At 39.8% G+C, this 27,920-nt stretch overlaps 1 protein-coding gene across 1 annotated transcript in view; it reads right to left on the bottom strand.

The window, feature by feature from the left end:
• AlaRS (alanine--tRNA ligase, cytoplasmic) overlaps positions 1–27,920 on the bottom strand; it is a 449,485-nt gene that overhangs the window by 302,277 nt on the left and 119,288 nt on the right. Inside the window, exon 6 of the mRNA XM_067150816.2 lies at positions 16,017–16,161. Within this exon, the coding sequence (XP_067006917.2) occupies positions 16,017–16,161 (145 nt within the window). The remainder of the gene's footprint in view (positions 1–16,016; positions 16,162–27,920) is intronic.

The following is a 27,920-nucleotide window of genomic DNA, read 5'->3' as shown; positions in this document are numbered from 1 at the left end:
GGAGACCATAAGGCTGTAATAATGGATGTAGGACTCGTACCAAAAAGGCTTAATAAGAGGGTTGATGAATTTGGGACTTACCTTAAATCACAATTCATTTGTTGGATAAGTGAAGGGAGTAACGTGGATACACTTTGGGCTAAATTTAAAGGAATCATTTGGGAAGGAGAGAAGAGATTTGTACCTGTTAAGAAGGGTAAAATGACCTCAGACCCTGTTTATTATACAAGGGAAATAAGAAAATTAAAAAGAAAATGTAGAATAGTAAACAGGAAAATGGTAGGGAGAGTAGAGAAACTAGAAAACAGCTAATGAGGGAACTGAATAGAGTGAAAAAGGAAGCAAAAGAGAATTATATGAATGGCATACTTCAAGAGGGTAATGACTACAAAGGGAAATGGAAAAAGCTGTATTCATATATCAGGTATCAAAAAGGAAAAGCAATACAAATTCCTACAATGGTGGGAGAAGGGGGTGAACACTATTTAACAGATACTGAGAAAGCAAATCTATTTTGTAGGGAATTTAGAGATTCAGTAGATGATTGTCAAGAGTTGGAAACCAAAACAGAAGTTAGAGAGGGAGAGAGACAGAGGGAAACAAGAAGCTTCTCATTCACAAATGAAGATATTTTCAGAGAAATCCAACTGCTTCAGCAAGGAAAAGCAGCAGGAAGTGATCAAATTACTGGGGAGGTATTAAAGACAATGGGGTGGTACATAGTGCCTTATTTAAAATTTATCTTTGACTATGTCATAAATAATAGTGTAATACCAAAGGAATGGAAGGAATCTATAATAATACCAATTTATAAAGGAAAGGGTGATAAAAGGAAACCAGAGAACTACAGACCAATCAGCCTGACCAGTATAGTTTGTAAAATTCTGGAGAGTTTAATATCAAAGTACATCAGAGGGATATGTGATGATAAAAATTGGTTCATGAGGAGCCAGTATGGGTTTAGAAAGAAATTTTCTTGTGAGGCACAACTGGTGGGATTTCAGCAGGACATATCAGATCAATTGGATTCAGGAGGTCAGTTAGATTGCATAGCCATAGATCTTTCCAAAGCCTTTGATAGAGTGGAACATGGAATATTATTCAAGAAATTGGAGGGAATAGGATTGGACGTAAGGGTTACACATTGGATAAAAACATTTCTAAATTCAAGGGTTCAGAAAGTCAAAGTAGGAAATAATGTATCTCAGGAAGAGAAAGTTTGGAAGGGAATTGCACAGGGTAGTATAATCGGTCCGTTACTTTTCTTAATATACGCAAATGATTTAGGGAACAATATAACATCAAAAATAAGATTGTATGCAGATGACATAATTGTTTATAGGGAAATAAACAACATTGAGGATTGTTCAGAATTACAAAGGGACCTTCAAAGTATCCAACAATGGGTTGAAGAAAATAATATGAAGGTTAATGGAGGCAAATCAACTGTTACAACTTTTACAAACAGGAGCTTTAGAACTGAATTTGAATATACACTGACTGACAGAGCAAATGCAACACCAAGAAGGAGTGGTTCGAAAGTGATGAATGTTGGGGAAAAAACAGAAATGGCACGGACAAATAATTGATGTTTATTTCAAACCGATATGCAGGTTACACAATGCGCACGGCATCGACTCAGTAGGATGTAGGACCACCGCGAGCGGCGATGCACGCAGAAACACGTCGAGGTACAGAGTCAATAAGAGTGCGGATGGTGTCCTGAGGGATAGTTCTCCATTCTCTGTCAACCATTTGCCACAGTTGGTCGTCCGTACGAGGCTGGGGCAGAGTTTGAAACACGTGTTCGATTGGTGAGAGATCCAGAGAGTACGCTGGCCACGGAAGCATCTGTACACCTCGTAGAGCCTGTTGGGAGATGCGAGCAGTGTGTGGGCGGGCATTATCCTGCTGAAACAGAGCGTTGGGCAGCCCCTGAAGGTACGGGAGTGCCACCGGCCGCAGCACATGCTGCACGTAGCGGTGGGCATTTAACGTGCCTTGAATACGCACTAGAGGTGACGTGGAATCATACGCAATAGCGCCCCAAACCATGATGCCGCGTTGTCTAGCGGTAGGGCGCTCCACAGTTACTGCCGGATTTGACCTTTCTCCACGCCGACGCCACACTCGTCTGCGATGACTATCACTGACAGAACAGAAGCGTGACTCATCGGAGAACACGACGTTCCGCCATTCCCTCATCCAAGTCGCTCTAGCCCGGCACCATGCCAGGCGTGCACGTCTATGCTGTGGAGTCAATGGTAGTCTTCTGAGCGGACGCCGGGAGTGCAGGCCTCCTTCAACCAATCGACGGGAAATTGTTCGGGTCGATATTGGAACAACCAGGGTGTTTTGCACATGCTGAAGAATGGCGGTTGACATGGCGTGCGGGGCTGCCACCGCTTGGCGGCGGATGCGCCGATCCTCGCGTGCTGACGTCACTCGGGCTGCGCCTGGACCCCTCGCACGTGCCACATGTCCCTGCGCCAACCATCGTCGCCACAGGCGCTGCACCGTGGACACATCCCTATGGGTATCGGCTGCAATTTGACGAAGCGACCAACCTGCCCTTCTCAGCCCGATCACCATACCCCTCGTAAAGTCGTCTGTCTGCTGGAAATGCCTCCGTTGACGGCGACCTGGCATTCTTAGCTATACACGTGTCCTGTGGCACACGACAACACATTCTACAATGACTGTCGGCTGAGAAATCATGGTACGAAGTGGGCCATTCGCCAACGCCGTGTCCCATTTATCGTTCGCTACATGCGCAGCACAGCGGCGCATTTCACATCATGAACATACCTCAGTGACGTCAGTCTACCCTGCAATTGGCATAAAGTTCTGACCACTCCTTCTTGGTGTTGCATTTGCTCTGTCAGTCAGTGTACTTTGGATGAGGTAGTTATCCCAAAAGATGGCAAGTGCAAATACTTAGGTGTGAGATTTGAAAGTAATTTGCACTGGAAGCGTCATATTGATGACATTGTTGGGAAAGCATACAGATCGTTACATGTCATAATGAGGCTACTTAAAGGATGCAACAAAGAATTAAAAGAAAAAAGTTACTTGAGTATGGTTCGTCCATTATTGGAATATGCAAACAGTGTTTGGGATCCTCACCAAGAATATCTAATAAAAGAAATAGATAGTGTGCAGAGGAAAGCAGCAAGATTTGTAACAGGGGATTTCAGGAGAAAGATTAGTGTATCAGAAATGATAAAGGAACTTGGGTGGGAAACTTTAAGTAAGAGAAGGGAGAAAACTAGACTTTTAGGATTATATAGAGCCTATACAGGAGAAGAAGCATGGGGAGATATCAGTGAGAGGCTTCAGTTGGAAAATAATTATATCGGCAGGACTGACCACAAATATAAAATTAGAAGGAATTTTAGCAGAAGCGATTGGGGTAAATTTTCATTCATTGGGAAGGGTGTGAAGGAGTGGAACAGTTTACCAGGGGTAGTGTTTGATCCTTTTCCAAAATCTGTACAGATATTCAAGAAGAGAATAAACAGCAACAGAGAAAATAAATGAAGTGTTAGAGGGCATTCGACCAGTGCAGGTTATTGTAAATAAAAAAATGTATGTGAATAAATTAATTCCATCCCCTGGTCTAAGGAGTTTGGACAGCCAAAGTAGGGAACTCCCTGTAGGGGTGAGGTACAGTGGGGACTTCGAGGACCGTGGGACCGCTACGGTAGCTGTGAAGGCCCTTCAGGAACTCTGAAAAATGTTGGCAAAAGGGGCTCTGGTTAAGACACAGCAGGTCGTTATGCTACATAGGATCCAGAACGGTAAAAAAAAAAAAAGCAATGTAAATATTAATCTTATGCCAGTTGTATAGTATTATTTGAAGTAATTCCACATACTGTATATCAGCTGACTATATTTTTAAGTAGTACAGGAGATATTATAAGTAGAATTTTGTAAACAATACAAATTTATTAAGGATGAGCTGCGTGTTTAATAGAAAACATTGTTAGCGTAAATTGTATAATATTATATTATAGGAAAATTTTCTTCTCTTGTTAATTTAATATTTAGTGCTTGACAATAATGTATTTTAGTGTACCATTTGCCACCGAGGTAGACACCTCATTTGCAAATAAAGAGATTTTGATTTTGATTACCCTAAGCTTTACTATTTTTCAGATGTTTAGTACTATTTACTACCTTCTCATAAGTAGGCTCCAGAATCAAATCATACTTAGGAGGACACTTTGGTTTCACAACTGGCGGTTCTGGATCAAGGCAAATTGTCAAAATATTCCTTGCAATGAGAGAAGAGGTTATTCTGTTTAGTTATGAAGTGCCCCTTATGATCCTTCATGAACTTGGTTCTTGGTTTGAAGCCTTTCTTTATACAGTATTAATTGTACCACACATTTTACGGACATTATTTTGATGATCACCTTGTATTGCTGCAACTTTTTGCTTATAACATTGTTTATTTTTCTTCCGGATCAATTTACTGCAATTTTTCTGTTTCACTTTGTAGGCTTGCTCTATAACAGGATCCCTATTAGACCACAACCATTCTCTACGTAAAACCATTACTTCATTCACTGCTTCCTGACATGTTGCATCAAATCATTTCTTTTTAGTTTTACTCTTTTTAGGTAAACAACTCTCTGCAGCTGATAGAATACGTTGTTTAATATTGTTCCATTCTGTATTGCAATTTACCTATACCTCCACATTATTCTCTTGAAGTGTACTATTAACTAACAGTTAGAATCTAATTTGAATTTCAATGTGATATATTACCCTTTCCTCTGTTATTTTTAAATTTTCCATTTCATATTTCTTAATGAACTCAGTAGAAGACTTAGTGTCATTTCCAATTTAATTTTGATTGTTGCAATCACTAGATTGCGGTCAGTTCCTATTTCAGCACCTCTAAAGGATCGGACGTCAGAAATAGCACGTCTACTTTTTCTATCTATAAGAAAGTGGTCAATCTGATTTGCTGCTTTGCCATCACAGGAATACCTAAGATTTTTTTGTATATCTGTTTGTGAGGAGAAATAGTACTACTGATGATCATGTTAGCTGATACAGCAAAATTTATCAGCCGCACTGCATTTTCATTACTTTCATTATGCAGGCTTTCTGCACTGATATTGGGTTGGAGAAATTCTCTTTTCCTATTTTTGATTGAAGTCACCCAATATTATCTTAAAATCATGGCATGGCACTCTATTCCGTAATTCTGATAAATCTTCATAAAAGATATCCTTATTATCATCATCATTTTCATTCGTTGGTGCACGATAGTTTATTAAGAACAAATTAAACCATTTGGAACTTAATCTTGAACAGCATAGCCTTTCCTTAACAGGTTCAAAGGAGATGACTGAAGAGAGGAAGTTATTCAACACACAAAAGGCAGTGCCAAACTCATGTGATCCAATTTCTTTACCACTATTGTAAAAAGTACACTTATCCATATCCTGTATATCTGTTCCCAGTAGTCTTGTTTCCTGTATTGCTGCAAGTATAATTTCATAATTTTCAAACTGCTGGTTTAACATTCTAAGAGATCTAGATTTATACATAGTTCATACATTTCATATGCCAATTCTCATATCCAATTTCCAACCAATAGTCATCTTATTGTGAGCATCATATATCATCTAAGGCATATGTGAAATTTTTGTAACAAGCATAGTTTTCCGCAAAAGGGTTGTTAACCCTATGTGCAGCCCCCAACCTGGAGGACCTGGCCAGTTTTTTTTTTTTTTTCACGGTAGGTATTTAATTTCCCTACTTACCCTCCAACTCTGCTGACTATAAAGCCGGTAAGTTTTTCCCAATACCAATGGGACGCACCCAATACAGGTAAGTGGCAAATCCCCATGAATATATCGATGATAATTACTTGTATCGTCTTTGTCTTAGAGCCAATATAATAACCACAAAAAAAAAAAAACCACACATGAAACAATTAATTTCATAAGATGTATAACACCATCACAGAAATAATTTGTTTGTCCAACCAATTAATGCCTTCAAGAAAACCAATGGACGACATCTTAACCCACGGTGACTCGCGCAGTGGGGAAAAGACCACATCCTGGCTCTTTTACTCTGCCATTGTTGGTGCGGCTGGCGGACTGTGTTCCCCCTCCACGATATCCATGGTGGGGGTATTACCAAGCAAATCTGTTGTTACAGCAGTCGCGCAGTTGCCAGGAGTCTTGTCTGGAGTGAAGACTGTTAGACTGTGGTGTTTTAGACCACGCGCATGCTCTCACGTAACGCATGTTGTAGTCTTTTGGACCACGCGCGAGTGCTCGTGTGCTATAATTTGTTACCAACATGAATTCAACTGAACAAGGAAAACATTCTCAGGTTGGTTGAAAGTGTTGAAGAAGAGGAGTTACATAATGATCAATTAGAAAGAGAAAGTGATGAAGACTTTTATTCGAAGGAAGAGGCAGACAATGTAGAAGATGTTGTCGAGAATAGTGACCACAACACCGATATCAAGGAATCTGCTGACTCTGAAGATGACGGATTGAATGTGAATCACGTAAGTATTCCTCAGTATACCGGAAGAGATATGACTACAGTATGGGACATGCACTGCAGGTCAAACAGTGGCCGCGGGCGTACCAGGCACGTAATATTGTTACCCACCTACCTGGACCTATGAACAGGGCTAAGAATGTCACCTCACCTGTGGAATCCTGGCTGCTCTTTTTTTTCCGGATGGTTTACTGGACCAGATTGTTACATACACAAATATTTGGATCGCGCATGCAAGGGAAAATTATGAAAGAGACAGGGATGCTGTCGATACTAACAGAGCCGCGATCAAAGCGGTTATCAGACTGTTGTATTTAGCTGGGGTACCAAAATCTTCCCATACTAATTTGAGAGATTTATGGGAGTAGAACAATTCCGTACTACTATGAGTCAGAAAAGATTCAAATTCCTTCTGCAAGCTATTCGGTTTGACGACATCCATAAGAGGGAGGAAAGGAGGAAAGATGATAAACTTGCTCCGACATGGAAAATATTTGAAGGTTTTGTTGACAGCTGCAAAATAAATTATTCGCCTGGAGAATGCGTCACCATAGATGAGATGCTTGAGGGATTCCGGGAAAGGTGTCAATTTCGACAGTATATTGCTAACAAGCCCTCGAAGTACGGCATCAAGGTCTTCGCCCTTGCCGACACAAGAACATATTATACTTGCAAAATGGAAGTATACGCACGCAAGCAGCTTGATGGACGGTTTTCATTGAACAATACTGCTCAAAGTGTCATTGAGAGGCTGGTGGAACCAATTTCACAAAGCGGGAGAAGTGTTACCACAGACAAATGGTACACATCCATTCTCCTTGCTCAGAACCTGTTGACCAATCACCGACTTACATTGGTCGGTACTGTCAGGAAAAATAAACGGGAAATTCCACCTATCTTCGTCGAGACAAAGAACAGACTAAAATAAAAGCAGTATGTTTCGTTTTGGCCAAGAAGGAGTTTTATTATCATAAGTCCCCAAAAAGAACAAGGTTGTGTTATTGTACTCGTCCATGCATAGAGATGACGCAATTGACTCCTCATCAGGCGATGCCAATAAACCTGATATGTTGACATTTTATAACCTTACAAAAGGTGGTGTAGACGTCGTCGATGAGTTAAAGGGCAATTACTCTGTTTCAAGAGTCAGCAACTGTTGGTCATTAACTCTTTTCTACTCCCTTTTAAATATTGGTGGCATAAACAGTTACGTCATTCTCCGAAGTAAAGTCAACAGGATGAACCGAAGGCAGTTTCTGAAGACTCTTTCTACTGGATTGTGCAGACACTACATGGAGTATTGCGCATCACCGGCATGCATTCCCCGAGGCATCAAAATGAGAATCCGGGAATTTCTAGGGATCAGCAATGAATCAAAACCGGCTAAAAGAGAACCGCAGTATCGAGGAATGTGTGCTTACTGTGGAAGGAAAAAGAACAGGAAGACCAAATCAACGTGTGTGCATTGTTCAAATTACATTTGCAGGGTGCACACAGTATTTTCTTGTCTGGACTGTGCTAATGGAAAACCCGAAAAACAGGACTAAGAGGAGTTTTTGGTTATTCCTGTGTTAATAGTATCTTGACGACATGTTACGTTGTACTATTTAAAAATATTTCCCTATTTGGTCTGGAAAATTTTAGCTTTATTCAGTAGTTACATTTCAATATACTTCATTTCTTATGTTAATTTTTATTTCAGAAATTTTTTGTTTCATGTAGCTATTTTTTCAATATATTTCATTTATTATATCCACCTTAATTTCAGGGATGGTTTAATTTATGTAGCATTGTTAATTTAGTTTGTATACTGATTAATCTAATTTGTGTTGTATCTCTATGTAGCTTATGTTACTTTATTTTATGCTGTGTGTTTTAATGGCAAATAAAAACAATATTATTAAGTAAAATATCATAAAAGCATCAAAAGAAGCCTAAAATAAAACATAAAAAGGAACAAATCAATATTAGCCCATTTTAAGGTGGTATTTCACTTAAGTGTAATTGTAGTCCTTAAGACCACACGCGAGTCCTCGCGGGTTAAAGATAAGCAAGTTCTATAACTTCACTACAATTCAAGCTCATACAAAAAAAACTAGGAAAACTTTAACCTTCAAAGTATAAGAATGACTTGTTTATAGTATCATACCAACCATCACTAACCCTTCACACCATAATTTTCACATTTTCCCAAAAAAAAAAAAAATCAGGACACCAGTAAATGTATGTATCAAAGATAACTTAAAGGTTACAGAACAGCAGCAGCAAATGTAAATAAATTCAGAAAAACTATGATTATAATAGTATTAATACAGAGCTCTTCACACATGTTATCATCATGGCCACCTAATATTTGTCCTCAATGAGTGAATTCATAATTCCAATATAAATGGTCCGTTATAGTGCACTGGTATTACCGGTGGCTCCCCACGAACCTACTACGCTGGCGTAGCAGGGGGAGAGGTGATACTCCCACGTGGCGCGTCGCAGGTGGCGGATAGGGGGGTCCTAACCGGCTTGCCGGTGGACTTGAGGGAAATAAAATACCTCTCGCGGACCAAACACACACCCCCTGTGGGTGGGGGAGGCAGACGAAGAATTCACCCACGGTATCCCCTGCCTGTCGTGAGAGGCGACTAAACGGGAACACCATGGGTTGCCTGTACTTGCGAGTAGTACCACTATATTAGGTATGAAATAAGTTTGTGATTAGTACCAGCTGGAGGGGGTTCTCCTGTGTGTTTCCAGTACCCATGCGTCGTACCCATGTGAGCAACACGGCAGGTCTGGGCGTTGCCTGTGAGTTGTACCACTGTATGAGCGACACCGTGGGTCTGCGTTGCCTGTGATTGTTACCCACTCTGTGAGGAACACCACGGGATGTGTGGTTAGTACACCTAGGTGAGGAACCTTATCGGTTTGCGTTGGCTATGAGTGGCGCCATTGTGTGAGAAACACCATAGGTCTGCGTTCCCTGTACGAAGTGCAAAACTAGTGAGTAGTACCTTCTTGTGTGGAACTAAGTCTTCGCTACTTTTGATTAGTACCCCGACATGACAAATACCATGGATCTACTTTACTCGCGACATGTACCATTCTGTGGGGCCTTAGACGTGGATTTTGCACCCCTTTAGACATCAAGCATCCTTGTGCATGTGTAATCAGTAATACTATTATTTTCGACCTTTTTTTAAAGTCTGATCCACTGTTTTTTGTTTGTTTGGTTGTTTTTTATTGGGTTCATGTCCATCAAATCATTCTTCATGACAATTTTTATTTTATTTTGGTCAGTGGATGTATTTGACCTTTTTGTTATTTCATTTCGTACCATTAGGGGCCGATGACCTCGATGTTAGGCCCCTTTAAATAACAAACATCATCATCATCATCATGTTTTAATCTCATACTCACTTTTCTTCATCACCATTTTTTTAACTCTAGTCAGTGGATATATTTTAAAATTTTAACTGTCATATCGTGTCGTCCATCTCGTACCGTCCACCTCGTTGGCTGAACGGTCAGCGTACTGGCCTTCGGTTCAGAGGGTCCCGGGTTCGATTTCCGGCCGGGTCGAGGATTTTAACCTTAATTGGTTAATTCCAATGGCACGGGGGCTGGGTGTATGTGTTGTCTTCATCATCATTTCATCCTCATCATGACGCGCAGGTCGCCTACGGGAGTCAAATAGAAAGACCTGCATCTGGCGAGCCGAACCCGCTTTGGGATATCCCGGCACTAAAAGCCATACGACATTTCATTCACCGGTGGCTCCAAGTAGCCTATACAGTGGCCTCCACAATATGCACTAGCCATGTATCTTGGTAGGTGCACCAGTTACCAACTGATGAGCCCAAATTGGCACACTGGGCACACTTTTCATCGTGCAAGTGCCGTATAACCGGTTTAGATAAGTCAGAGGTCTTGAATTACACTTATTCAAATTCAATATTATGTGTGTAGGGTTGTCTCAGGGGCGTAGCCAATGACGGGGGGTATTGGGGTTTAGAATCACCCCATCCCCCTCATGGAACTTTTACAAAAAGAAAAACAGAAACTTATAATAAACAATAAAATAAACACTAATTGTAGAACCAGCAGATATGTTGAATCTATTTTCTGAGAAGCCACAAAAAGTTGGGTTTTACATTGTAAATTGAACATAAAATTGTAAAAAATTTGACCTTGATCGTATCGTTCTTGTTCTGTATTATAATGTAAGATTTTGTAATGTAATGCAATCTCAATATCAACATAATTCACTTGTATCAATGTCCTTATAATGACAAGTCTTGCATGTGCACACCACACATGTACAACCACCTTCCTTGTGTTCTAAGTCTTGCATGTGCACACCACACACGTACAACCACCTTCCTTGTGTTCTATCATCATTATGTAACAATAACCCCCCACCCCCCCACCATCGGCCGATCCTGGCTACGCTACTGGGTTGTCTACTATCAACAGTATCTGGAATGCAGTCAAAACAGTCATCAATGCTAAAACGGGATCGATGCCACCTAATTCTACAATATTTACAAATGACAATAACAACTAATCTGGCATCCTTGGAGTTTATTCACAACAGGACATTACGAATGCACTGCATGTATGCACCCACCCTCTAAAATTGCACAAGCTTATCCTTAAGATTTTAGCTCAAATATCATATGTAAACCAACGCTTACTGGAAAAACTTTAACAGAGGCCATTATCAAGGAATTTAAAACTGGATTTTGTGAAAGATAGAAAACTGAGGAAGGCAATGACAATTTCCAACAAAAAGAACATTTGGAAAAAACAGCTATTTTAACAAATGGCAATTGCCTAGGAGCAGACCCATCATAGAATGAAACTGATACAGAAGATTATGAAGTGCAGGCGGACAACCAAAATCACCTACTTCAATTCCTTTGGACGTAAAAATCGAAATAGTCAACATCATCAGAGAGCATCCTACCTGGTTTCTAAAAACTATTCATTGGTATGGGGGAGCTACTCTTCGGAACAAACGTCACATGAAAAGGTGGGTTGTGGAAATTTGAAAATGTAGTAGCTGCAGAGAAAAATATGTAATGATTGAGAAATGGACCCTCAATCGATTTAATGATGCATGGGAGAGTCAAGAAAGCCAGTAACTATCAAAATGCTACAGACACGGGCATCGCAAGCTGCAGTCTAGCAATTTCACTTCACAGCATCCAATACGTGGGTTAAGAAATTCAAGGTAAAATATAGAATCGAACAAAGTAAAGTAACACGTTACACAAATCGAAATGAGGTTTGAACTTGGATGCAATTTTGAAAGAAGCAGAATATTTTCAAAAACTGTTTCAATGAGAATAGCCTCTAGAAAATAAGAGAAAAATTTTGTGATTAATACTGATCAGACAGGTTGTGAGTACAGGGTAGATATACAAAGGACATTATCTACTCAATGAAAAAACGTAACACAAATTTACTTGTGAGATTTTAATGAGGCTACACATAGCTATACTCTACAGTATGTTGTAACACTATCCAGGAAACTTCTTCCCAAGGTATTTCTCTGCACACAAGAACCAAAGAGCATGTTCAGCCCTCACGTAGCCGTCAATGTAGATAAATTATCCACAGAATAAGGCAATGTTTTCATCACCGCTTCAAAATAGGGAAAGTTGACAAAAGATCACTTTAAAAGTTTTCTTGAAAATGTAATGCCTTTCAAGGGAAGAGAAGATTTTCGATGAGTTTGGATTCATGGGAAGAACAAATGGATCTATATCTACTGAACAACAGAAGATGGCAGGTGCACGACAGATGCCAAAATCATCTCACCACATTGCACCCCATTTTGCCAATCATGCAATCGATATCTACTGTTTTTGACAAGTAATTTTTAAAAAATAAGTGCATCTCCTCCTCTGCGAACCATGTGACCTTGCCGCGGTGGGGAGGCTTGCGTGTCCCAATGATGCAGATAGCCGAGCCGCAGGTGCAACCATATCGGATGGGTATCAGTTGAGAGACCAGACTAACGAATAGTTCATTCGTAAGGGGGGTAGCAGCCTTTCGGTAGTTGCAAGGGCGGCAGTCTAGATGATTGACTGATGCAGCCTTGTAATAATACTCAACATGGCTTAGCTGTGTTGATACTGCTACACGGCTGAAAGCAACGGGAAACTATAGCCGTAACTACCTCTCGAGGACATGCAGCTCTCTCTGTATGAATGATGTACTGATGATGGCTTCCTCCAGGGTAAAATATTCCGGAGGTAAACTAGTCCCCCATTCGGATCTCCGGGTGGGGAATACATGAGAGGAGGCGATCATCAGGAAGATGGATACTGACATTCTGCGAGTCAGAGTGTGGAATGTTAGAAGTTTGAATCATTGTGGTAAGTTAGAGAATCTGAAAAGGGAGATGGATAAGCTAAAGTTAGATGTAGTTGGTATAAGTGAAGTACGTGGGCAGGAAGAACAAGATTTTTGGTCAGATGACTACCGAATTATCAACACAAAATCAAACAGGGGAAATGTAGGAGTTGGTTTAATAATGAATAAGAAAATAGGGCAGCAGGTAAGCTACTACAACCAGCATAGTGAAAGAATTATTGCCATCAAGATAGACACCAAACCAATGCCCACCAGAATAGTGCAGGTCTATATGCCTACTAGTTCAGCGGATGAAAAAGAAATCAAAAGAATATATGAGGAGATAGAAGATTTAATACAATATGTAAAAGGTGACGAGAATCTAATTGTGATGGGAGACTGGAATGCAGTGATAGGCCAAGGAAGAGAAGGTAGTACAGTAGGAGAATTTGGATTGGGACAAAGGAACGAAAGAGGAAGTTGGTTGGTTGAATTCTGCACTGATCATAATTTAGTCTTTGCCAATACTTGGTTCAAGCACCACAAATGACGGCTGTATACGTGGACGAGACCTGCAGACACTGAAGGGTATCAAATAGACTTCATTATGATTAGGCAGAGATTCAGAAACCAGGTGTTGGATTGCAAAACTTTCCCAGGAGCAGACGTGGACTCTGACCACAACGTGATGGTCATGAAATGCCATCTGAAATTGAAGAAAGGAAAGAATGTAAAAAGATGGCATCTAGACAAGTTGAAAGAAAAGAGTGTGAGGGATTGTTTCAAGGAACATTTTGCACAAGGACTAAATGAAAAGGCTGAAGGAAACACTATAGAAGAAGAGTGGAGAGTCATGAAAAATGAAGTCAGTAGAGCTGCTGAAAAAATGTTAGGAAGGAAGAAAAGATCAACTAAGAATCAGTGGATAACTCAGGAGATACTAGACCTGATTGATGAATGATGAAAATACAAAAAATGCTAGAAATGAAGAGGGCAAAAAAGAATACAGGCGATTAAAGAATCAAGTGGACAGAAAGTGCAAGGTAGCTAAGGAAGAATGGCTGAAGGAGAAGTGCAAGGATGTCGAAGGTTGTATGGTCCTGGGAAAGGTAGATGCTGCATACAGGAAAAACAAGGAAACCTTTGGAGAAAGGAAATCTAGGTGTATGAATATTAAGAGCTCAGATGGAAAGGCACTTCTAGGGAAAGAAGACAAAGCAGAAAGATGGCAGGAGCATATCCAACAGTTGTATCAAGGTAAAGATGTAGATAATTTGGTTCTGCAGCCCTGAAGATGGTTTTCCATGATTTCCCATTTTCACACCAGGCAAATGCTGGGGCTGTACCTTAACTAAGGCCACGGCCGCTTCCTTCCAATTCCTATGCCATTCCTATCCCATCGTCGCCAAAAGACCTATCTGTGTCGGGGCGACGTAAAACAACTAGCAAAAAAAACACCACACAACTTTGGTTAGTAAATTCCAACAGATCGGGGACCATGTGTGTGTGCCGACTTGCACATTAGGATTCATGTTAGGCAGAGCCGCATTTTCATAAGCGCGTACATCGCGTATCACGCGACAACTCACAACTCAAAAGATATTGCACCCGGCTTCAAAGGCCACACACCATTATTATTATTATTATTATTATTATTATTATTATTATTATTATTATTATTATATTTACATGAAAAATACAAAATGCCCAAATACAGTACCCATATTTTATTAATTTGCTTTCCCCATATTTTATGTCACCCGCATTTATAATTTTCCCACATCCATCGTCACTTTCCCGCTCTCCCTTGAAAAAGATGCATTGAGGTTTTACTGTATATAATTTATAAGATTACAAACTAAGTGGTACGTACACTCATAAAAGTAGTAAAACTAGGACGAGGTTCAACCCTTTATGGGTCATTTCAGCTAGAATACATACATAAAAATAGACATTTTAACATTTTAAAAATGAAATATGTGGACAAAGAAACATGATTAATGGGGAGGTTTAGAGTTGGCACATTACAATTTTTTTTAAACAACATGCATTGTTTTTCATAGTCTTGATAAAATTCTGAGGAAAAAAAGGGTAGTGTTGACCACTGTACAGTTCTATCTTGGTAAATATAGTCCAATGGTAATTATACAATGCGCCTGGCTAGAGGAGTTATTTCTTGTGTTAATTAGTTGGACCTTTTGTCATACAGAATACATGGTATTCTTTATGGTAGTCTTTATTTTTATGTATACTAGCTGAAAATGACCCATAAAGGGTTGAAACATGTCCTAGTTTTACTAGTTTTATGAGCGTTCATACCATTTAGTTTAAAGTGGCTTGTATCACCATTGTTTTGAACACGTTGAACAATACAACTACATTCTGCTAAAGAATTTTATAAAACAAAAGACATGAATGAATCCGAATGAAAAGAGTCTTATTGCCTGTATTGCTTTTATATCCAGCATTACTTAAACTAAACATCTTCGGGGGGGGGGGGGCAGGAAATAATAAAAGCATGTATTAGCTCAAACTGTCTTAGAAATATTGTCCTAGTAATATCCATAAATCAGAAACAATCATTGTCGAAGTGTATTCATATGCATTTTTGTTAAAACCCATTCCACTTTCCTCATAACTGGAGGTTGCTTAGATAGACAAACCATACATTAAAACTACTTCAATGTAAGACACACTTATTTTTCAGCTTTATTAAACCAAAATTCATTACTTTTTGTACTAAAACTGAACATTTTTATTTACTGCAAATGTGTGTCGCTAAGTACTGCTGTCATCTATTCCATACAATTTGGTTTTGTAATCTATAAGGTTGCATCAAAATTGTATACATACAATATATTTTGCCAGCCACATTAAATCATGTTCCAAGCAGCAACTATCAACCATACCATGGTTGTCTCCTGATAATCCCCTAGTTTTCCCTTTAAAAACACAATCACCACCTGAATTCAGATTACCCAGTTCAACCAACAGGCCTTAAGTGGCTAAGAGCACATAAGGTATGGAAGTAGGATGAAGTAAATATCAAAATCATTGTAAGTTACATACTTATATAACAAGTAAAGATATACAAAACTGAAACAAAATACATGTGAGCATCATACCTTTTGAATGGCATCAAAGAGAGGAACAAAGAGGTCTGTGTCATAATTAGAGCGTTTCTGTTGAATCACTGAAACTAATCGTTCAAGGCCCAGCCCACAATCAATATGCTTTTTGGGTAAAGGCTTAAGTTCACCACCAGATTCCCTGCAGAAAGAAAGCAAATTTACAAAATTTTACATCAAGAACCAAAAATGAAAGAAAATCCACAAAAGAAAGCTGTCTTAAAAGAAGAGATATTCTATGGTTATAGCCACATAAATATTTGTTTTATCACATTCTAAATATGTTTTAGTATTTATGAATACTGGATCAATGTATTCTATGTTTATATATTTTTCAACCAATAATTCAGTTTCCTACCTACTGCCCCCGCACTATACGGCTATCCCCAGTGAAGGATAATTAATTTCTTTTTACAAATTCCACACACATGGAGATTTACGTTCAGAAACAAATTTCTTAAAACATTTAGACAAATATCACTTTCTGACATAGAAATACCAAAGAGTAGGAAGAAATTACAAGAAAGTTTTGTGACTGCTCCTCGTGTACCGAAAAGCAATCCAGGTATATGATACTTTTCTTGAAAATATGATAAGCAACAAGGTTTTTAGCATCTTTCTTTACGGGTCATCTTTCTGGGCCTCTGTATCATTTTCCTAAAACCTAATTGGTAACAAAGCCAACGTTCTGCTTCCTATAGACTGCTAAGTGTAGATGTGCTTAAGGAATCCAACAGTTGATACACAGTGCACTTCTTCAGGAAATGAAACCCTCAGGGTTTTTGGATTTCAATAAAACTACTGATCGTGTGTACCAGTCATTTCTTAATACCATATTTACTTGCGTATTAGACCCCTGCCCCTTTTCACCCCCACATTTACAGCCAAGATAACTAACGGAAAGGGGGTTCCAATATGCAATAACGTCAAATTATGTGCAGTGAACACATTACTTCTATGCTATAAAGAGCTATAAACTGTACATGTTAACATTCGACACTATTCTTTAACAAACTTACAAATGTATTCTGAGTTTTACTGGCTATTTTAGTAGGAAGGCAGTATTTCTAAATTTTAAAAGAATAAATGGTGAACAAATGACTTTTAGGCCTACATATAAAGTAAATATAGTCAGTTTTAGTTACTCTTATATCACCTCATTCGTTTCATCTCATTAATGCTTCTGATGAAGTTGACGTCAGGAAGGGCATGCGGTTGTAAAAACTTGCTACGAAGATTCGGCTCACTTCATACTCGACCCCGTAGAGAAAAGGGATAAGGGTATCATATTATACAATATTAATACACAAGAACGTAATGGCAGTCATTTGTGCCTGTCAATTAAGCAGTAGTCCTACCACATAGCAAACCTGATCATTGCCTTCATTTGAATTATTGTCGTCTTGTGCCGCGAACTTCCCTGCTGAAGTCACCTTCACAGCAATCGCAAGTATTCGAGATGGAGATCCCATCTTATTGCAACTTAAAAAATAGTTTCTTTCCCGACTATAGAGTCCAAACAGTGAGAATCTATTCGCAAATGGTTTCTGGAGATAGTCTCTGTTATTCCCAGTTGGTATATGTGTAGCAGAAGCCACGCCCTCTGAATAAAGCTGTGCTGTAAACTACGTGCCAACCCACCAGCTGATAACTAGCGTATGTTAAGAGTTGTACTTCTGAATGTAATACATGGTGACTGGAAGCATTCTTTGGATAACTGTGGCTATTGAAAGCCAGGCCTTTATTTCTAAGTATATTTCATGCTTGTTCTCCACATTTATTACATAAGAATTTACCTAAACAGCTGTGAGATAAGAGAGACTGCATTGTTTAGGTTAGGTATGCTACGAAGTACCTGACTAGTGTCGAAGTTCCACGACGGAAAGAATCAAAATAAATAACAGGTAACTTTGTCACATTTATGAGTATCTATAGGTGTGACAGTAATGCGTTTTATTATCATAACCTTTAACTTTGCATGTTCGTTGCCTCCATATTTTTTTATTAACGCATAGTATGTTCTGTTTGGCGTCTCCGAAAATCGTAAAAGTAGTTGGTGGGGGACGTAAACTAATTACCATTTTATTATTATTATTATTATTATTATTATTATTATTATTATTATTATAATTATTATTATTATTATTATTATTATTATTATTATTATTATTATTATTATTATTATTATTATTATTATTATTATTATTATTATTTAGGTTTGTTGGCGAGTAAAACAACTATTATGATTGGACTGTTTTTAACACGTTTTGAAACCTCCTCCCCAAAGATTACATAGGCTGTATTGGACCGAGTTACGAGATATTAAACGATCACTTTGTTAATGATCTCGCCTGCTATATTAACACATTTACGCCCGTACCCAAGTTATTGCCTATAGCGCGTGATCATGCTGTGGACCGTATCCGAGTTAGCCCGGATGAGCGCAACCTTGAACTGGAGCCGATCCTACGCAGCTGGGATCTATTTTGGTCACAAATATGTGCGAGAGAGATGAAGGTAATACCCTCATGAATGCTTCTACTCACCAGAAACCACATGGCCATGGCAATTTTCCCTCCCAATGCACTTCTTTTGTTTTGTTTCTGAAGATAGCCTTGCGCTGGCCCAACTAGCTGTGTAGTTGGTTTGTGATTGCACAATCGTGTGAATAATCACGTTCTGAAGTGTAACCATGGCGTGTAGGGACAATATAAATGATGCAAGTGGTGCGAATTTACAAAGCACAATTTTCAGCTGCTTGAAAATTATCTTGGCCAGAGGTATACAGTCTATATGGACAATTATTACCATAGCGTTGTACTCGCAAAACAATTACGGGAACAGAACACTGCCGTATGTGGAACAATACAGTCAAATAGGGGTGTACCAAAAGATCTAAAGAAATATCCGGGAATTCTCAAATGGGGGGAAAAGTGAACCCGACATACAAGTACAGTCACCTCTCTCCGACTTTTCAGCTTCATCTACTTCATCAGCTTCAAGTCAATGTCCCGCGATTTTGCCGCCAAAAAAGGGCACCGGCCAAGTATCACCATTAAGGTTAGATGGGAAGAGAAAAGAGAAAAGAGTTTCCACCATTAAATAAAATCAAGTTCCCCTCAAGAAGGTTTTTTTTTTTTTTGGTGTGTGTGTGTGTGGCTATTTCTAGCCGCGTGCAGCCCTTGCAAAGCAGACCCTCTGATGAGGGTGGACGGCATCTGCCATGTGTAGGTAACTGCGTGTTATTGTGGTGGAGGATAGTGTTATATGTGGTGTGTGAGTTGCAGGGATGTTGGGGACAGCACAAACACCCAGCCCCCGGGCCATTGGAATTAACCAATGAAGGTTAAAATCCCCAACCCAGCCGGGAATCGAACCCGGGACCCTCTGAACCGAAGGCCAGTACACTGACTATTCAGCCAACGAGTCGGACCTCAAGAAGGTGCCAAGTGTGCTTCAAAAATAAAATTATTAGTGAAACATGCTATTTTTGTGGAAAGTGTGGTGTTCTATTCGCCCAGGAAAATGTGACATTACCTACCACACCCTACAGAGATACTAGAGGATTTCATTAAGGTATGTGGAAAATTTTGTTTCCATATCTTGTTCGGTTTAGAACTTATTGTGAAAAGAATTCGTTGTTTGCTCTGCCACCAACAGCTTGAATAGCTGGGCCAGCCCTTTAAATAGCCCGCTCAGATGATTGGCGTGAATGTGTTAACAGCAACAACCGTGAATATTTCTTAACTAAAGTAAACTCGTTTCCTCATTCTGAGGTGATGCAGCCCCCAATGGAGGGAGCTGCACGTTACCATTTTTACCGCATATCAAATTTCCTGCCATTCTTAAATCTCTGGCAATACGGTACCGGGAATTGAATTCAGGCCTCCAAAATGGCAGGTATCTGTGTTAACCAATATACTGGCGGACATTTTTAACTACAAAAAAACAGACATATAGCATGACTGATGCATGCTTTAATTTTTTAGATTGAACACCAAACTATTCACCTATTTGTACGAAGTCATCAGAGCTGCAGTAGGTCTATGCTACAGAGGCAACATTTCTTAACTACGACACACAGACGTACCGCATGACTTTGACGCACGTTTTCATTCTGCAGGTCGTACGGACGAAACTATTCACAATGTGTGTGATATCATCGGAGCTGCAATAAGGCTTGTACACGCTTTGAAGCAGAATCCTTGTTCTCTGACGAATTACGTTGGGCGGTCCTGTTTGCAAGATTTATTTTTCACTTTCTTTGTCCCAAAAAGTCATGGGGGGGGGGGGGTCTAGTATGTGAGGTGGTCTAATATACAAGTAGATCGGTAGTTCTCTTTCACAGCAGAATTCAAGGACATGAGGGAGGGTTTTATTCTCATAGAAACAGCAACAGGATAGATATAGATAGATAGATAGATAGATAGATAGATAAGAAATGGGTGAGCCCTGTCTTCGCAGAGCTCCACAAGTAGGTCTATGAAGACCCTTTGTGCCCCTAGTGCTCCTATAAAGGATACCAGTGTCCGGATATTGGCATTCCTGATGTCTTCCAGGCTCACAAAATGTGAGCCAAGGTATCAATGTCTAGTGCTTGCAAGAGCCTCGCACTGACATAACAAATGCGCGGAGGTTTCCTCCTCCTTACCGCATCTTCCACACAAAGGATCCTGGGTGATTTTCATGATGTGTAGGTGTCTCTGTAAGGTATTGTGGCCTGTTAACAGTCCAACTACCATTCTCATTCTGGTCCTATTCAAATTCATTAGGACCTTTTTATAACTTTTATAACTTTATAACTTTGATAAGTTCACGTGCCTGCCTTGCTATAGTTAACCTCTTCCAAATATCTAAGTGAGACTGGTTTGTCCACTGGGATATTACCAGTCTCACGCTTTGGAGTGACACTCCCAGGAAGGGCTCTGGTCCTGTGAAAGAACCTTTTGAGCCTTGTTTCGCTAGTTTGTCAGCTTCGTCATTTCCACTGATACCTGTGTGCCCAGGGACCCATAATAGGGTAACTGAGCTAAATTCACACAGCTGATCTAACATCCTTTGGCATTCCCATACCAGTTTTGATGTTGTTTTAACTGCACATAGTGCTTTTAGCGCTGCCTGGCCATCACTGCAAATAGTGATGTGTCTTCTGTGTCCAGGCATATTCCATATATATACAGCACAGGCTAGTATTGTGTATACTTTTTTTTTTGCTAGGGGCTTTACGTCGCACAGACACAGATAGGTCTTTTGGCGATGATGGGATAGGAAAGGCCTAGGAGTTGGAAGGAAGCGGCCGTGGCCTTAATTAAGGTACTGCCCCAGCATTTGCCTGGTGCGAAAACGGGAAACCACGGAAAACAATTTTCAGGGCTGCCGATAGTGGGATTCGAACCTACTATCTCCCGGATGCAAGCTCACAGCTGCGCGCCTCTATGCGCACGGCCAATTCGCCCGGTTATTGCGTATACTTCGGCCTGGAAAACAGTAGCATATTTACCCATAGGAAGGGAGAGCCTTGTCTTAGGCCCCCAGACTCCGGCGCCTGTGCCCGTCTCCGTCCGCGAGCCATCTGTGTACCATGTACAGCCCCCAGACTTAAGACGGGCCCCAGCATCCGCGGCCCACTCCTCCCTTGTGGGTATCACCACTGTAAATTTATAATTCAAGTTAAAGCTAGGCTTCATCAGATCCCCGATCGTCATTGTCATAGGGCAAGTCTGGTGAAGCCTTGTAAGAATAGAGGCATGACCTCTATTCGGGTTTTTGAAGGACCATCCTCCGAGTGACCAGAGGCAATAGGCACTCATTTCCGCTATTACCTTAACATATAAATGTAAGGGGGGAAAACCTAGGATGGCCTCTATTGCACATAATGGTGTAGTATCCAGTGCCCCTGTTATTCCTAGACATGCAAGTCTTTGGACACTGTTTAACTTCGTGGTCACAGTTTTACTCTTCGAACCTGGCCACCAGACTAAAGATGCATAGGTGATCGTGGGCCGTACAATAGAGATATAGAGCCACTGGACCACCTTAGATCTTAGGCCCCAAGTCTTCCCGACGGCCCTGCGACAGGCCCACATAATCTTGCGAGCCTTATCCACCTTACAATCTATATGTTTCTTCCAACTCAGTCTTGCCTCAAGGATTACCCCTAGGTACTTAACTGAGGTTGTCTTAACTAATTTTTTCCCAAATAGGAAAGGCTCTGACAGTCTGTCTAGCCTCCTCCTCCTGGTAAATACCACGAGCTCCATCTTATCGGGATTAACCGACAAGTCTGTCTCGTGGCACCATCTTTCCACCCTACGTAGAGAGCTCTGTACGAGCTTGGAAACCGTGCTGGGGAAATTTCCTACCGCCATCAGGCTCATGTCATCTGCATAGCCTTGGGCGTATATTCCTCCAACATTTAACCTGGTAAGTAGTTCATCCACTACCAGACACCATAATGTTGGTGATAATACTCCTCCCTGTATTACATCATTTGAAAACCTTCTGTGTGTTAGTGCAATGTCAAATCACCAGGGTAAAACAAAAAAAGAGGAATTACATTGCAGTTCATTTTTATGGCATTTATCTAATGAGAAATTCAGAACCCTTTCTTGGTGGAAATCCAGGCATTTCCCCATATTAGCTCTCAACATTACAGCGTTGCAGCAACAGGATATTGGGCACCTAACAGGCTGTGTAGCTGTGGGCTTGAATCTAGGAGATGGTATGTTCGAAACCCACCATTGGCAGTCCTGAAGATAATTTTCTATGGTTTCCAATTTTCATACCATGCAAATGCTGGGTCTGTAACTTGCAGGTATGACTGGATCTTTCTCATCCTTACATCATTTGAAAACCTTCTGTGTGTTAGTGCAATGTCAAATCACCAGGGTAAGACAAAAAAAGAGGAATTACATTGCAGTTCATTTTTATGGCATTTATCTCATGAGAAATTCAGAACCCTTTCTTGGTGGAAATCCAGGCATTTAATTTTGGCCATTCTGAAATGTGAAGTACACCTCTACTGCAGTAAGGTCGGTTTTCACACATTTCAAATTGTAGATTTCTCAACTCATTCCAAAAAACCAGTACCTTAGGCCGTACACAAGAGTGAAGCCAGGCTGCTTCTGCTGTGCTATTTTCTGCCTTTGAAAGCCTTTGTTTCTGTTAAATGTGGTAAACACTGGAGCCCACCAGTTATAAGTGTTGAAGGAAGGCTTCCCATGATGCTGTCTTCATCTTCAAACCATGAACTTTTCTTGATCTGTCCGGAAGGTTGTTTGGGATCTCTGTGGACAATGTTTGAAGGATAATTGGCTTTTCATAAGCCATATCTCCACCAACGATCATGCTCAATTTCCAGTTATCACAACCCACTCCCCTTGGCAGACTTTCCAGAGGCCATCGATAGTGTGTGGACATCTATTTCATAAGGTTCTTTTTAGGAGTCCAAATGCATAGAAGTCCATAGGTGACCCATCGGGCACCTTTACCGGAATGTCAGTAAAAGGAATTGCATGGATTCCAGTTTTAATCTCCATTCTCTCTACGAACAGACAAGTTGAACGAGAGATGTGGCTGGATGCTTTATCTTGATGTACACATACCTGATTTTTCGTCCTCCCATAGAGCGCTGGGATATCTGCGTTGTAAATGGGTGTTAAAACCTCTTGCTGATAGTATGTCGAGTTCACCTTCACATCATTAGTGAAACGATGAATGCAGACATGCCAACTTACAAAAGTATAAAATCAGGAGAAATTTGGCAGTGAATCACAAAGTATTACAACACATCATGCACGACAGAACATGTTATAATTCATTATAATTCAATACATTAACAACTCTATTTGGCCTACATATATTTCTTTTAAATTATTTATATGTGAATACTAATTACTGGACATACCTGAACTTTAGGAATATGACTTCTCATCCTTCAACACGCTGAACACATCACGACTAATTGTTGTTCTGTCACCTGTGGTGGGAAGGTATACTGGAAATTATGGTGTTTCGTAAAATTATATTATCGAATTTTGGACAAGAATTAATTTTGAAGTGATCTTTGTATTTAAATTTCATGTGGTCGTGTTTTATTGAATTTGGAAAAGGGTCGTGTATCAATTGAATTAATTCCAAGAAGCCTCAAGGAAAAAACAATGAAGAATTTGTGTGTGTTCGAAAATGTTAATTTGAAGAACATATTGAAGTTATTATTTTTAATTACTGAATGAAGAAGAAGAATTACTGAACTAAATTGTATTATCATTTTACATTCTGTACATCAAAAATTGTAATTTTGAAATGTGTTTGAAAAATTTAAAAGGGTCTTTATTTTTTAGGCAACCTGTGCCACACGCTCGACTGCTCACGAGAAAAGCTAAACAATGACTCTTTAAATTTAGATGTTATAATAGAAGTGGATCTGGTGGCGAATGAATGTACCATTTCCACTTCTATTATAACGTCTAAATTTAAAGAGTCATTGCTTAAGAAGTCTTTTTCGTGGACAGTCAAGAAAGGCTCCTTAAACAATGACTCTTTAATAGAAGTGGATCTGGTGGCGAATGAACGTAGCATTTCTTCTGATGACGCAGAGCACAGTTCTCTGCGAAACGCAAAGAATTTCACCTTATTTTCTTGACACAGCATAAGCCCAAAAGCCTATACGGTATCAATATAAGTGTAAATAAAGCGTTTCTGTAAGTTTCAATTCCGTTTTTCTCTTCTAGATTACCAATATGTCTGCCTAAAATTCAATTATATACTTTGATTTCTATGTTGATACTAACTGCCATGACTTTAATATTTCTAGCTGGTGAGCTTTAAATGTTATCTGCTGCTGCTGCTGCTGTTCGGGATACGTGACGTAATCCTCTACATAATATTTTTCTCAATGTGCCACTCTAATTTCTTGAAGTTTATTTATGCGTTTCAATGCAATATTCTGTAATATCGACTTTTTTCTTCCAAATGTTATGATAAATCCTTTTAGATTCCGGTTAGCTGCTCGTAATATATACTTCTTATTCTCACAATTGGAACGTTGTTTCTTGTAGCTTGCAGAATTTTATGAGAAGTAGTAATAATAATGTTATAACAATCTTAGGCTATTCTTTATTTTTCTCACCGCCACCTAGATATTTAGTGTATATGGATAAGAAAGAAATTTCACCTTATCAATACTGTTTATTGTGAATGTAGTCTTACATCCATACCGGTTTTGACTCTATTTGATCATCATCAGCTGACAAATCATATTATATCTATTAGGCATTGGTTTGTATTACTTATCCAAAAAGATGTCGTCATCCATTAGCACATCCATTAGCCTTGATATTTCTCGCCTCGGTTACGCTATATGTACTACTTTCTCGATATCGATGATTGAATTTATGTGACGTATCTATTCTTCTCATGGCAACTGCGTCCATTTTAGTTCCAACTGTCAATTTAAGACAGTAAACTGGCATAATACTTTCATCTATATTTAAAGCCAAGCATGCCGCACCCTTCTCTGGAGAAAGATTAATTAGGTGATAAAAGCAGCCTATGATGATGTTACTATTTTCCCACTTCAAACATCCTGCCACACCATTCTTTCATCCTACCTTTACTGGAACATTATCAGCACTAAGAGCTAGGCGGTTTTTAATGGAATGTGGAATTCCCAAAAAGTTGAGAGCAAAAGACTGGCAATGTTAGCTCTAGTAGTATCCCTTCTAAATTAGGCACAGAGGGTACACAACTCTGAATTTCATTGAGTTCAGGCCTAAAAAATGTTACAACAATAGGATATATTATCAAGTATCTTTTATTGCTACCATCACTAACAACAGAAAATGCATTCACCTGCAAATGTGATACATTTTTCGCCCTTTCTTCCCTACAAATTTCTATAATGATAGCTGCTGTTTTTGTTCTAGCACACCCATATCGTTTAGCAATTTCTGAATCAGGAAACACACTGCAAAACAAAGGCCCTGCGTGGTCGGCACAAGTTACAGGCAAGTTATGTTCTACGATAAATGACGTAAATAAAGCCTCGGCATTCGCCACAGGATTTACATCTTGGTTTTTACGTGAAAAGTTCAGTTTCTGGTTTCTTTCTACACACTGGACACTCTCCTTACATTTTTTTGTTGACACATATTTGAGTATATCGCACTTCCTGCCATGCGCAACTGAAACATCACACCTACATACTGTACAGTACAGAATGTGAAAGTTGGTCCCTTCCCGGATTCACCGAAACACAAGAACTCTTCCCTATAAGCGATTTAAACTCTGCATCACATTTCTTTTTTGACATTTTGGCCAAAACAAATATTAAGGCACACAGTACAACTAAGAAGCACTAATATGTGATGTAACATGACCACTTATGTAGGTCCTGCCCCGGTTAGACGTCTATGGCGTGCTACTCCTGAGGTTAGGTTACTCGCTTGCAACTTCCACTTCCTATTATTAAGCTATTTGAGTATCTGACTGTATTATAGACCAAAGAAGAGCACATGGCTGGCCACTGTGCCCCGTACTGTCATCTGGTTGTGATTATTAGAACTACTGTCAACCAGTCATACTCAGCCATATATCAACAGAACGAGGAAATACCAATATAAATGGTCCATTATTGGACATTATAAATTTAACCAGCTAACTTATTCCTGGTTGCCAGTGTTTTGCCCCAGGGTGCTAGGTTGGGCTCGTCGGTTGATAACTAGCACATCCACCAAGACGCATGGCTAGTGCATACTGTGGAGGCCACTGCCTAGGCTATTTGGAGCCACTGCCAGTGCCAATGCACTATGTGAGACTGTCTCATTACCAAAAATTGATGCCTGCTTGGCCATCAGATGATGTAGATGCTGATTCCCGTAGGGAACCTGAAATATTTGTCCTGAATGAGTAAATTTATAATACCAATATAAATGGTCTCAGCAGGAATGAGTTAGCTGGAAAATTTATAATGTCCAATAATGGACCATTTATACTGGTATTATAAATTTACTCATTCAGGACAAATATTTCAGGTTCCCTACGGGAATCAGCATCTACATCATCTGATGGCCAAGCAGGCATCAATTTTTGGTAATGAGACAAAAGTCTCTCATAGCACACTGGCACTGCTGGTGGCTCCAAGTAGCCTACACAGTGGCCTCCACGGTATGCACTAGCCATGCATCTTTGGTGGGTGTGCTGGGTACAAACTGATGAGCCCAACTCAGCACATGAGAGCAAAACTCCGGCAACCAGGAATGAGTTAACATACAATAGAGGACAGTGTAATTGATCCACTTTTTTTCAATACAAAGTTTCAATATTGACCAAAGATGTTTTCAATTTTAAAAGGAATGAGTTAGCTGGAAAATTTATAATGTCCAATAATGGACATTTATATTGGTATTATAAATTTACTCATTCAGGACAAATATTTCAGGTTCCCTACGGGAATCAGCATCTACATCATCTGGTGGCCAAGCAGGCATCAATTTTTAATAATGAGACAAAGTCTCTCATAGTGCATTGGCACTGCCGGTGGCTACAATTAGCCTACGCAGTGGCCTCCACAGTATGCACTAGCCAGCGTCTTGGTAGGTATGCTAGGTACCAACTGAAGAGCCCAGCGTAGCACACGGGGGCGAAAAGCTGGCAACCAGGAATGAGTTAGCTGGAAAATTTATAATGTCCAATAACGGACCATTTATATTGGTATTATGTAGCACGGTATATCGAAAAGGCAGTTGCAACACAAAGTGAGACAGCTGGAAATTGGCTTATACTGATATCAACATTTCTTCAGCTTGCTTGTGTAATGGACGCCAAAAAATGAATGGAAAAGCTTAAGAAAAGATCAAAAGCTCCTGTCTGGGATAGTACGGAAAACGTAAGCAATTGTAA

Source organism: Anabrus simplex, chromosome 7 (assembly GCF_040414725.1).
Source record: "Anabrus simplex isolate iqAnaSimp1 chromosome 7, ASM4041472v1, whole genome shotgun sequence".
NCBI lineage: Eukaryota > Metazoa > Arthropoda > Insecta > Orthoptera > Tettigoniidae > Anabrus > Anabrus simplex.
This window is presented reverse-complemented; position numbering and strand designations above follow the sequence as displayed.